The sequence below is a fragment of the Hyperolius riggenbachi genome, chromosome 9, assembly GCF_040937935.1.
Source record: "Hyperolius riggenbachi isolate aHypRig1 chromosome 9, aHypRig1.pri, whole genome shotgun sequence".
Classification (NCBI taxonomy): Eukaryota; Metazoa; Chordata; class Amphibia; order Anura; family Hyperoliidae; genus Hyperolius; species Hyperolius riggenbachi.
This window is the reverse complement of record NC_090654.1, coordinates 230,825,576-230,839,004: the sequence shown is the minus strand read 5'-3', so window position 1 is coordinate 230,839,004 and position 13,429 is coordinate 230,825,576. Positions and strand designations below refer to the sequence as shown.

The 13,429-nt window shown below is 41.8% G+C and overlaps 1 protein-coding gene across 2 annotated transcripts in view; it reads left to right on the top strand.

Annotated features, from left to right (window-relative positions):
- UBR1 (ubiquitin protein ligase E3 component n-recognin 1) overlaps positions 1 to 13,429 on the top strand; it is a 171,566-nt gene that overhangs the window by 156,809 nt on the left and 1,328 nt on the right. For both annotated transcript variants that reach the window (XM_068254146.1, XM_068254145.1), the window contains 3 exons: positions 2,919 to 3,089; positions 11,767 to 11,868; positions 12,847 to 13,000. In XM_068254146.1, the coding sequence (XP_068110247.1) occupies positions 2,919 to 3,089; positions 11,767 to 11,868; positions 12,847 to 12,988 (415 nt within the window). In that variant the 3' untranslated portion in view covers positions 12,989 to 13,000. The remainder of the gene's footprint in view (positions 1 to 2,918; positions 3,090 to 11,766; positions 11,869 to 12,846; positions 13,001 to 13,429) is intronic.

Sequence of the window (13,429 nt, the reverse complement as noted above, 5' to 3'; positions counted from 1 at the left end):
GGCGAGAGGCCAGTGGGAGAAATTTCATTCACATTGATCAGCTCTTTTATACTTTGGATGGAGATAGACCATGGAGGACTACTATCACGAAAACCTGTTAAATGTGAAATAAATGTAAATACACACATACAACATATGTTAATCTCAGAGTAAAATGCACTTTAAATTACTTTTTCTTTTCTATATATCTGTCACTTACAGTAGTTACTACTTACGGTAGTAAAAATCTGACTGGTTCTTTACCAGTCCCTCTCCTCGTGGGATTCTCAGTATGGCATTTCCTTTATTCTTTTCAAAAGTGCTCCCTGGAAAGGAAATGTATAAAGATGCTGGCCAATGTCCCTATTTGTTTGTTTGGACTGAACAGCTGCCATTCAGTAAGTGCTTTTGCAAATAAATACAATCCTGAAAAACCCCATGAGGGCATGGACTACTACAAAACCAGCATGATTTTTACTATATCTATTGTAAGTGAAGCATACATAAGAAAAAATATAGTTGCAGTACACTGATACAAACCTACATCTTTATGTATTTTACAATTTACAGTTTTTCCTTTAAGCAACTCAATGAAAACTGAAAAAAACGTTCTGAAAAATTTGTGAGAAGTGTGGTAGATTTTCCCTATGTTATGGTCCCTACATTCAATGAAACTTTCTACCTTTTTTTCTGGCATGCTTATTGAAATCTAGTTTGGGCAAGAAGGGAAACTGTCCTGGCTGGTACAGGGGCACTGACCGCAGCACAGGGGGGGCTAAGTGAACACACACTCCTCTCCATGCTTCTGACTTCCGGATGTGAAGGCGGAACTGTCGGGAAGATGGGAAGCAGCCGGCAGCGCAGCAACAAGAGTTGCTGATATAGGTACATTAATCCTCTGGGCTGCTGCCTGTGCATGTCAGGACAGTTTTTTAAGTCTCTCAAAACTAATCTCGCTCATCCATATTTAAAATGATTGAGTGACTTCTGCAGCGGCTAATGCAGTGCTTGCTTCCAATCTAACTTTGAGCTGCAAAGATGAAACAACACACAAACGTGACAATACAATTGCAGCATTTCCATCTATACCAATTTTTTATTTTGGAAAACACATGAATACAACTGTACACTAAAAATTTTCCCTATATATATATATATATATATATATATATATATATATATATATATATATATATATATACACACACACACACGATCTTCTCAAAAAATTAGCATATTGTGATAAAGTTCATTATTTTCTGTTATGTACTGATAAACATTAGACTTTCATATATTTTAGATTCATTACACACAACTGAAAGTAGTTCAAGCCTTTTATTGTTTGAATATTGATGATTTTGGCATACAGCTCATGAAAACCCAAATTTCCTATCTCAAAAAATTAGCATATTTCATCCGACCAATAAAAGAAAGGTCCAATGAAGTAGAAAACAAGGAAGGAGGCACCGCTTCTTTTGTAAAATCCCTTTAATCCGGTGGGGGAAGATGCAGGTACATGGCAGTGGGGGCAACAGATGCCTGACAGCTGTTTCGCTGGTTTAAACCAGCTTCTTCAGAGGCAGATTGTACAATCTGCCTCTGAAGAAGCTGGTTTAAACCAGCGAAACAGCTGTCAGGCATCTGTTGCCCCCACTGCCATGTACCTGCATCTTCCCCCACCGGATTAAAGGGATTTTACAAAAGAAGCGGTGCCTCCTTCCTTGTTTTCTACTTCATTGGATCCTAAGCTGTCTTCTGGACGTGCACGCTCTTGGTTCCCATCTCCGGTGCGTCTGCCCTGCTGCATTTGGTGCCAGGTACTGTGCCTCCTTTTCCACAATAAAAGAAAGGTGTTTTTAAAACAAAAAAAAGTAAGACTTTAAATAATTATGTTCAGTTATGCACTCAATACTTGGTCTGGAATCCTTTTGCAGAAATGAATGCTTCAATGCAGCGTGGCATGGAGGCAATCAGCCTGTGGCACTGCTCGGGTGTTATGGAGGCCCAGGATGCTTCGATAGCGGCCTTAAGCTCATCCAGAGTGTTGGTTCTTGCGTCTCTCAACTTTCTCTTCACAAAAAAAGCTTTATGGAGATGAAGATTTCATTTTTTTCAGCACGACCTGGCACCTGCTCACAGTGCCAAAACCACTGGTAAATGGTTTACTGACCATGGAATTACTGTGCTTAATTGGCCTGCCAACTCTCCTGACCTGAACCCCATATAGAATCAGTGGGATATTGTGAAGAGAAAGTTGAGAGACGCAAGACCCAACACTTTAGATGAGCTTAAGGCCGCTATCGAAGCATCCTGGGCCTCCAAAACACCCGAGCAGTGCCACAGGCTGATTGCCTCCATGCCACGCCGCATTGAAGCATTCATTTCTGCAAAAGGATTCCCGACCAAGTATTGAGTGCATAACTGAACATAATTATTTGAAGGTTGACTTTTTTTGTTTTAAAAACACTTTTCTTTTATTGGTCGGATGAAATATGCAAATTTTTTGATAGGAATTTTGGGTTTTCATGAGCTGTATGCCAAAATCATCAATATTCAAACAATAAAAGGCTCGAACTACTTCAGTTGTGTGTACTTGAATCTAAATATATGAACGTCTAATGTTTATCAGTACATTACAGAAAATAATGAACTTCATCACAATATGCTAATTTTTTGAGAAGATCATCCAACTCCGACTCCTCAGTTTATGAAACACTGACTCCCCTCAGACTCCAGATACCAAAAATGGCTCCAACTCAGACTCTTTGACTCCAACTCCAGATACCCAATATTGCTCTGACTCCTCGACTCCGACTCCACAGCTCTGGATTTATCTGTTAGTGGTTGTTTTCTTCCTCTAATTTTTGCCCACCTCTGATGAGCTCTGTAACTATGGAGTCCAGTATTCCCTGTCATTCATACCTGTGTGCTTCTTTCAGGTGCCCGAAGTCTCAGCATACCGAGCATAAACAGCCAGCGATGTGCCTGCTGTGTGGGGCAATCCTCTGCTCTCACAATACCTGCTGTCAGGAGATCGTGAATGGGGAGGAGCTGGGGGCGTGTACAGCGCACTCACAGAGATGTGGAGCTGATTTGTGCATTTTCCTCAAGTGAGTAACTTCAGCACATGATTCAAGCTCTTTTGCTTTGTGTTTTATAACAGGATCATAACAGTTTATTTTGTTATACAGTCAGCAGACCTCAGAAATTATTTCTGCTATTTAAAAAAAAAAAAAAGTATGAACCAGTTCAAGTTGCGGGGTTTTTACCCCTTAAAGTGTACCTGAGGTGACTTGAGATAAACATGTATGTACAGTGCAAAACATATAACCAGGCTGCTTTTTGTTTTTTGTTTTTGTTTTGTTTTTTTCCCCTGAAAGAGAGAAATTTCAAAAATAGCCTTTGTGTTTCTTATACAGTGGAGGAAATAATTATTTGACCCCTCACTGATTTTGTAAGTTTGTCCAATGACAAAGAAATGAAAAGTCTCAACAGTATCATTTCAATGGTAGGTTTATTTTAACAGTGGCAGATAGCACATCAAAAGGAAAATCGAAAAAATAACCTTAAATAAAAGATAGCAACTGATTTGCATTTCATTGAGTGAAATAAGTTTTTGAACCCTCTAACAATAAAAGACTTAATACTTAGTGGAAAAACCCTTGTTTGCAAGCACAGAGGTCAAACGTTTCTTGTAATTGATGACCAAGTTTGCACACATTTTAGGAGGAATGTTGGTCCACTCCTCTTTGCAGATCATCTCTAAATCCCTAAGGTTTCGAGGCTGTCTCTGTGCAACTCTGAGCTTGAGCTCCCTCCATAGGTTTTCTATTGGATTAAGGTCCGGAGACTGACTAGGCCACTCCATGACCTTAATGTGCTTCTTCTTGAGCCACTCCTTTGTTGCCTTTGCTGTATGTTTTGGGTCATTGTCGTGCTGGAACACCCATTTTTAGTTTCCTGGCAGAGGGAAGGAGGTTGTCGTTCAGGATTTCACTATACATGGCTCCGTCCATTTTCCTGTTAATGCGATTAAGTTGTCCTGTGCCCTTAGCAGAAAAACACCCCCAAAGCAAAATGTTTCCACCCCCATGCTTGACGGTGGGGACGGTGTTTTGGGGGTCATAGGCAGCATTTTTCTTCCTCCAAACACAGCGAGTTGAGTTAATGCCAAAGAGCTCTATTTTGGTCTCATCAGACCACAGCACCTTCTCCCAGTCACTCACAGAATCATTCAGGTGTTCATTGGCAAACTTCAGACGGGCCTGCACATGTGCCTTCTTGAGCAGGGGGACCTTGCGAGCCCTGCAGGATTTTAATCCATTGCGGTGTAATGTGTTTCCAATGGTTTTCTTGGTGACTGTGGTCCCTGCTAATTTGAGGTCATTCACTAACTCCTCCCGTGTAGTTCTAGGATGCTTTTTCACCTTTCTCAGAACCATTGACACCCCATGAGGTGAGATCTTGCGTGGAGCCCCAGAGCGAGGTCGATTGATGGTCATTTTGTGCTCCTTCCATTTTCGAACAATCGCACCAGCAGTTGTCACCTTCTCTTCCAGCTTCTTGCTAATGGTTTTGTAGCCCATTCCAGCCTTGTGCAGGTCTACAATTTTGTCTCTGACATCCTTGGACAGCTCTTTGGTCTTGCCCATGTTGGAGAGTTTGGAGTCTGCTTGATTGATTCTGTGGTTTAAATGTAGTTGGGAGTATATTCTTTTTTAAAAAAAGGAAAAGACAAAAAACCTTATCGTCCTTTTGAGGGTCGTCCACTCCACCCTTTCACAAGACTTAGTACATTATAGAAAGGACCGTAGAAAAAGATTCATGCAGGATCTTCAGGTACAAAAATATCAAAGCTTTATTGACACAAAAATAGATAATCTATTAAAAATATCTCTGTGGAAGGTTCCTTGTAGATATTTCCAACACAGAATTCAAATATACATATAGACTTAGTTGTAGACTGAATGCATTTTATAGGAAAGGCAACGACACGTTCGTTTCGGGTGTACAAGACCCTTCATCAGGCCAAACTGCAGAAAGTACTGTCTACAAAAAAGCATAAAATAAATGTACATTAATAACATTAATATAATGTATACAATGATCCCGGCACCTCACAGAGAAAAGAGCCCGTAAGTGAACAGAGTGACAAAGTGTATCCACTGGATCCCATAAAAAGAGGTCTCTACATTTGTCACAGAAAAAGGAAATAATTGTGTCAACACAACAGAACATGAGGATCAGAATCGAAGTAAATGAGTAGAGTCAAGCATAGCTAGAGCCAAATGGATCAGTAAATATCGGTCCATTGTATGCTGACTCCATAGACAATAGCAAGTTTTGAAAGAGGTGACAAACACCTGAGGTCTATAAATATCGGCCTCATAGTCACTAGATCAAGGAAGTTCAGAGTGCATGATATAAAGCGTAAAGCTGTATTACTGCAAACCTGTTAGTTCTGTGGATAATGCATGATCAGAGCACCATCAATACAAGGAGACATCTGAACCGACCAGATGTACAATACACCTTTAAGAGAAGCCATAAACTGTCATAAATCAGCAGTCGGTGGTAAATGATACAAGATAGCTACACCCCTATACTTCACTAGAGCCAAAACCCCATAGGAACGCCGGGAAATTGTAGCCAATGAATTCACACTAAGCAGGAAATCTCATACTATAAATACCCACTGAATATATAAGAAAAACATGACTTCAAATCACGAGCCAACATAACCTAGGCATGACATCACAAACGTCACAAACAATAGTATTTTACCATATTCCTAAACTGTCCTAATCAAATGATATATAAACAGGTAATGGAAATAAGTCCTGCAGGCCACCAATCACTAATACAAACAGGCTGACCTGCAAGGTAAATTATGCAGAGGTCCCCCCAGCTCCATAGCAAATATATATATATATATATATATATATATATATATATAGGCGGGCAACCAAGCACGATAAAGAAGATATAGTATATATCATGTGGATGAAGGTACTTACAGTTCCAATGGCTGACATGTCACAAAGTGGACATCTCTTGCTGCAATGTTGGAAGTGCACAAAGGAATGGCCGCACGCTGTTTAAATATCGTCCTGGCGTGCTAAAAAGTAAAGTGCGCATGCTCCGACATTAGGGGGCGTAGACAATACTGATCACTGCGTCCGGCATCAATTCCAAGCCAAGCCGGAACGCAGAGGAAGAAGTGACGTCAGCAGCCTACCGGAAGTGATGCATATCGCATCCCTCCGGTATTTAGAGCAATACGGAAGGCCGCTCATATGCGGAAGACCGCCCATATGTTGCGCTGGAGCGCAAACAAGGAAGTGTTGCCTCGCATGGCACTAAAGCCAATGCATAGGGCAGCCCATATATCGCGCAAGAGCGCAACCAAAGAGATACTGCTTCACATAGCGCTGAAAATCAATTACAAATACCCCATTGTCATACCACCATAGATCATAGGTAATTGAGGCAGGCTAAAATGCCTCAGCGCACATACACATTAAGAAATACCCTAGTGCACATACACCACAAGAAAAGATGATCCAATACAACTTTGATATACGGCTACTAGGCCACTATCTATCGCCTATACTGCAAAGCCTCACCACAGACTTGTAAAGGTTCCCGAAGAGCTGTATCATATAGAAGGGTCACACAACCTAAGGAGCGTAGGCTAATGAAAAGGGGACCTCCTACCTCGTCATGGCATCACTCCATACATGCAAATCACACAGAGCCCACAGGTTACATGTACAGCATCTGTGGAGTAAAAAAGAAAGAGAAAGGAACAACATAAATATCACAATTGATCAATTGAACCATTAATAAAGTAGTCATTGAGGCCTGTATTCCGCATTCATACCCCAAGGGGCTAAAGTTTGTAAGTTTTTGATCCAGCGGGCCTCCTTACGTATTAAGCCCGCTTCCCTGTCGCCACCCCTTCTCGGGGGGGCAACAACCTCCAAAACAAAAAAGCGGAGCTGGTTCGCTGCATGACCCATCTGCACAAAGTGACTAGCAACGGGTGAATCAATATCAGGGGGGGCTTGATTCCGACGGTATGCTACATTAATTCTGGATCTATGTTCAATGATCCTTTCTTTGACAGCTCTCGTGGTTTCACCCACATAGAGTTTTCCACAAGGGCATTTAATGGCATACACCACAAACGAGGTCTCATAGGTAGCATAATGTTGAAACCTCATTTGATGACCTCGCATTGGGTGGTTGAAACTCCGCCCCTTAAAGACTAATTGACAGCAAGAGCAATTTAGACATGGAAATGTCCCTTTTCTAGCCGGGGCTAAAGTGGTTTGCAAACTAGTCCTGCCGGACCCCAGATCTGCCTTGACTAGATGGTCTCTTATAGATTGGGCTCGCTTATAAGCAATCATGGGTGGTAATGTAAAGGCTGGAACTTCAGGGCCCTTGGCTCTCAAAACTGACCAATATCTTTTGACAATGTTTGACACCCGGGATGAGATCGTATTGAATGATGTAGACAAAATCATACTGCGAATGTATGATTTTGTCTACATCATTCAATACGATCTCATCCCGGGTGTCAAACATTGTCAAAAGATATTGGTCAGTTTTGAGAGCCAAGGGCCCTGAAGTTCCAGCCTTTACATTACCACCCATGATTGCTTATAAGCGAGCCCAATCTATAAGAGACCATCTAGTCAAGGCAGATCTGGGGTCCGGCAGGACTAGTTTGCAAACCACTTTAGCCCCGGCTAGAAAAGGGACATTTCCATGTCTAAATTGCTCTTGCTGTCAATTAGTCTTTAAGGGGCGGAGTTTCAACCACCCAATGCGAGGTCATCAAATGAGGTTTCAACATTATGCTACCTATGAGACCTCGTTTGTGGTGTATGCCATTAAATGCCCTTGTGGAAAACTCTATGTGGGTGAAACCACGAGAGCTGTCAAAGAAAGGATCATTGAACATAGATCCAGAATTAATGTAGCATACCGTCGGAATCAAGCCCCCCCTGATATTGATTCACCCGTTGCTAGTCACTTTGTGCAGATGGGTCATGCAGCGAACCAGCTCCGCTTTTTTGTTTTGGAGGTTGTTGCCCCCCCGAGAAGGGGTGGCGACAGGGAAGCGGGCTTAATACGTAAGGAGGCCCGCTGGATCAAAAACTTACAAACTTTAGCCCCTTGGGGTATGAATGCGGAATACAGGCCTCAATGACTACTTTATTAATGGTTCAATTGATCAATTGTGATATTTATGTTGTTCCTTTCTCTTTCTTTTTTACTCCACAGATGCTGTACATGTAACCTGTGGGCTCTGTGTGATTTGCATGTATGGAGTGATGCCATGACGAGGTAGGAGGTCCCCTTTTCATTAGCCTACGCTCCTTAGGTTGTGTGACCCTTCTATATGATACAGCTCTTCGGGAACCTTTACAAGTCTGTGGTGAGGCTTTGCAGTATAGGCGATAGATAGTGGCCTAGTAGCCGTATATCAAAGTTGTATTGGATCATCTTTTCTTGTGGTGTATGTGCACTAGGGTATTTCTTAATGTGTATGTGCGCTGAGGCATTTTAGCCTGCCTCAATTACCTATGATCTATGGTGGTATGACAATGGGGTATTTGTAATTGATTTTCAGCGCTATGTGAAGCAGTATCTCTTTGGTTGCGCTCTTGCGCGATATATGGGCTGCCCTATGCATTGGCTTTAGTGCCATGCGAGGCAACACTTCCTTGTTTGCGCTCCAGCGCAACATATGGGCGGTCTTCCGCATATGAGCGGCCTTCTGTATTGCTCTAAATACCGGAGGGATGCGATATGCATCACTTCCGGTAGGCTGCTGACGTCACTTCTTCCTCTGCGTTCCGGCTTGGCTTGGAATTGATGCCGGACGCAGTGATCAGTATTGTCTACGCCCCCTAATGTCGGAGCATGCGCACTTTACTTTTTAGCACGCCAGGACGATATTTAAACAGCGTGCGGCCATTCCTTTGTGCACTTCCAACATTGCAGCAAGAGATGTCCACTTTGTGACATGTCAGCCATTGGAACTGTAAGTACCTTCATCCACATGATATATACTATATCTTCTTTATCGTGCTTGGTTGCCCGCCTATATATATATATATATATATATTTGCTATGGAGCTGGGGGGACCTCTGCATAATTTACCTTGCAGGTCAGCCTGTTTGTATTAGTGATTGGTGGCCTGCAGGACTTATTTCCATTACCTGTTTATATATCATTTGATTAGGACAGTTTAGGAATATGGTAAAATACTATTGTTTGTGACGTTTGTGATGTCATGCCTAGGTTATGTTGGCTCGTGATTTGAAGTCATGTTTTTCTTATATATTCAGTGGGTATTTATAGTATGAGATTTCCTGCTTAGTGTGAATTCATTGGCTACAATTTCCCGGCGTTCCTATGGGGTTTTGGCTCTAGTGAAGTATAGGGGTGTAGCTATCTTGTATCATTTACCACCGACTGCTGATTTATGACAGTTTATGGCTTCTCTTAAAGGTGTATTGTACATCTGGTCGGTTCAGATGTCTCCTTGTATTGATGGTGCTCTGATCATGCATTATCCACAGAACTAACAGGTTTGCAGTAATACAGCTTTACGCTTTATATCATGCACTCTGAACTTCCTTGATCTAGTGACTATGAGGCCGATATTTATAGACCTCAGGTGTTTGTCACCTCTTTCAAAACTTGCTATTGTCTATGGAGTCAGCATACAATGGACCGATATTTACTGATCCATTTGGCTCTAGCTATGCTTGACTCTACTCATTTACTTCGATTCTGATCCTCATGTTCTGTTGTGTTGACACAATTATTTCCCTTTTCTGTGACAAATGTGGAGACCTCTTTTTATGGGATCCAGTGGATACACTTTGTCACTCTGTTCACTTACGGGCTCTTTTCTCTGTGAGGTGCCGGGATCATTGTATACATTATATTAATGTTATTAATGTACATTTATTTTATGCTTTTTTGTAGACAGTACTTTCTGCAGTTTGGCCTGATGAAGGGTCTTGTACACCCGAAACGAACGTGTCGTTGCCTTTCCTATAAAATGCATTCAGTCTACAACTAAGTCTATATGTATATTTGAATTCTGTGTTGGAAATATCTACAAGGAACCTTCCACAGAGATATTTTTAATAGATTATCTATTTTTGTGTCAATAAAGCTTTGATATTTTTGTACCTGAAGATCCTGCATGAATCTTTTTCTATGATTGATTCTGTGGACAGGTGTCTTTTATACAGGTGACTAGTTAAGACAGGTGTCCTTAATGAGGGTGACTAATTGAGTAGAAGTGTCTAACCACTCTGTGGGAGCCAGAACTCTTAATGGTTGGTAGGGGTTCAAAAACTTATTTCACTCAATGAAATGCAAATCAGTTGCTATCTTTTATTTAAGGTTATTTTTTCGATTTTCCTTTTGATGTGCTATCTGCCACTGTTAAAATAAACCTACCATTGAAATGATACTGTTCTGAGACTTTTCATTTCTTTGTCATTGGACAAACTTACAAAATCAGTGAGGGGTCAAATAATTATTTCCTCCACTGTATATGTCTGGGCTATTTTGGAAACCTGAGATGGGTCAGGAGCAAAATGTTATACATACCTGGGGGTTCCTCCAGCCCCCTCCAATCTGATTGCTCGTTTACTGTCTTCCGCCACCTCCTGAATCTTCAGCAATATGCCCCGGTAAGTCCTCTGGTCTGGGGCATACTACTGCACAGAACGCTCCCAGACACAGAAGTGCGCGCCACCAGATTGCGCCTGCGCTGGATCACAGCAAGGGAGTGATCAGCCTGGAGGGTGCTGGAGGAAGCCCCAGGTATTTATACATTTTTTTTCTTTTCTCCTGCCCCATCCCGGGTACATTTTTAAAGGATATGTGAGGCAAGCAATTCAATCTTTACCTACCTGGGGCTTGTTTCAGCCCTTTAGAATTTGGATCCCTCACTGCAGCTCCGGTCTTCTCTACTGTCGTACTGGCAGTCTTTGAGGATTGCTGACCCCCGATGGGTCGGCGTCCTCTTTGTGTGCAAGCGCGCCCACATCATTGGTAGAATACAGCACCCGGAGGACACAGGAGAAGTTTGGAGATACGGGGAGATCCCCAAATGACTTCTAGGGGCTGGAAGAAGCCCCAGGTAAGTAAAAATAAATGTAATTGCTCACCTCGCTTATCCTTTAAAGTGTATCTGAAGGAAAATATATCAGTGGGAACATTAGAGAAAACACCTACCCTGCTCTCGGTTTCCTCCTTCACTGCTCAGCCTGCTTGTTACCAGCCCTGATAAAATCCCTGACTGACCATTCAGTCTGGCTTTGCTCAGGAATCATTATAGCTGAGTCTGTCTTCTCTGATGTCTTTTCAAGCCCAAGCCTGCCCTCTTCTGGCTCTAATTTCCTGTTCTGTATATTTGCAGCATCACAGAGAGCTGTTATGAGATGAGGAGCTGCTAATGTAAGAGTATATTAAAAAAAAACCTTTTTTTTAATCTAGATTTGTTAGTCATAAGAGGTTTTTTCAGTTTTGCACACACCTCACTAAATAATATGCTTTTCTGATGAACTGTGTTTTGCATGGAGTTTTAGTACAAAAACACAAAAAAATGGCACTCCAGAGTGGCGAAAATACCAGGTATAGTATTTATTTTGTAAAATCTATCGGGGGATATGTTTATTTTGTGGCAAATAATTCATCTCTGTTTTTTTTTTAAATATGTCCTGTGTTTATTTCCTTTTTTGCAGGATAAGAGAATGTAAAGTAGTCATTTTAGAAGCGAAGACCAGAGGTTGTATATCTCCTGCTCCCTATCTGGATGAATATGGGGAAACAGACCCTGGCTTAAAGTAAGTCTGCCACATAATACAGAGATAATTGCACAAAGCTGCCAGCAGAGTGGGCGTTTCTTACTCCACACAGTTCTCACCTGACTGCCTACCCTCTGCCTCTGCTCTCTTATATGGGGCACAAAGAAGAGGTTGGCCAAATTAGCCCTGTGTTCACAAGAAAAGACTACTTGTCTACCCTTCCAACTCATCTGTTGAATACCACTTATGGGTGATTGAGGGGTGGGGGTGGAGGTTTTGACAGCTCATAGACCGCTGTCCAGTCTAACCAAGCTACATATAACCTTTACACCGGAAGTTAGCATTAAAAGTCCAGCTAAACATTGTACTAAAAAAATGGTTTTACACACAATGCACAAAACTTTGTGCATTGAAATTGATACTTTCCTCACAAAAATACAAGCCCTAACTAGGGCTTTAAAGGGCACTTTAACTGAAACTGTGTCTTTAAAACTACACTTAAGTGTGTGCAGCATATCGGCCCTATACTTACCTGTCCTCTGGTTTGGATGGGCTCCCCTCCGTTTTACGACTCTGGATACCTATTCAACAAAGGAGAATATTGTGCTCTGTCCACTCCTTGATCCATTTATTCCACGCAGCAACCAAGGCTGGGAGCGTTCTGGCCATGTGTACTTGAGAACGAGAGGCACTTTACTGATTCTTGCCCAGAACACTCCCAGCACTGCACAGCTAAGCGGGAGTGCGAAAATACCGGGTACTGCAAGTAGACAAAGTACCATTCCTCCATGCGACTGGCTCCAGTCAGAGCCACTAATGTGGAGGCAGAGAGGTGCAATAGAGGAGCTCATCCAAGCCGAAGGACAGGCAAGTATAACAACCCCGTACTACACATGCTGGCATATGTAGTTTTATAGATGTAGTCTCGGTTCAGGCACCCTTTAACCTTGAAAACTGCTGCTGTTTACAGGTTTATGGCTTTTCTCTCTAATCCTTTTGTATTTTTTTCACCCCTAGAAGAGGGAATCCTTTGCGACTTTCCCATGAGCGATACCGCAAGCTACTTCTCCAGTGGCTCCAGCATACTTTCGTTGAGGAAATAGCACTTACCTTAGAAGCTCAAGATCTGCATTTTGGCTTCAACTGGACCACGGTTTAGATATCAAGAAGGGTAAACTGAGTAAAAATGGCATACCATTTTTTCTGTTGCATTTTTGTTTTATTTAAAATTTAAGTGAAAGTTAACATCACTTGAGAAAAACTATTTCCTTGATTCAGCTATATACATTGCAGAGAGTTTTGGCAAACGTTATTTCAATTTGCTTTTCTTTTTTTTCTTTTTTTTTAATTCTGTGACAGCATAGCTACTTCGTAGTAATTTTTTTACAGAAATGCTGGATGGTTGGGTCACAACCTGTTGCCAGTAATTGAGTACATGGGTGTACTGTGCCGCTATATACAATATTTTTTGGACAATAACATGCACTTTTTCTCCCCCTAAAGTGAAGGGGGGGGGGGGGGGGGGTAATCAAGTGCATCTTATAGTCTGAATGTACGCTACAATGACAAACTTTCTCCAGACATTAAGTGCAATGTGGAA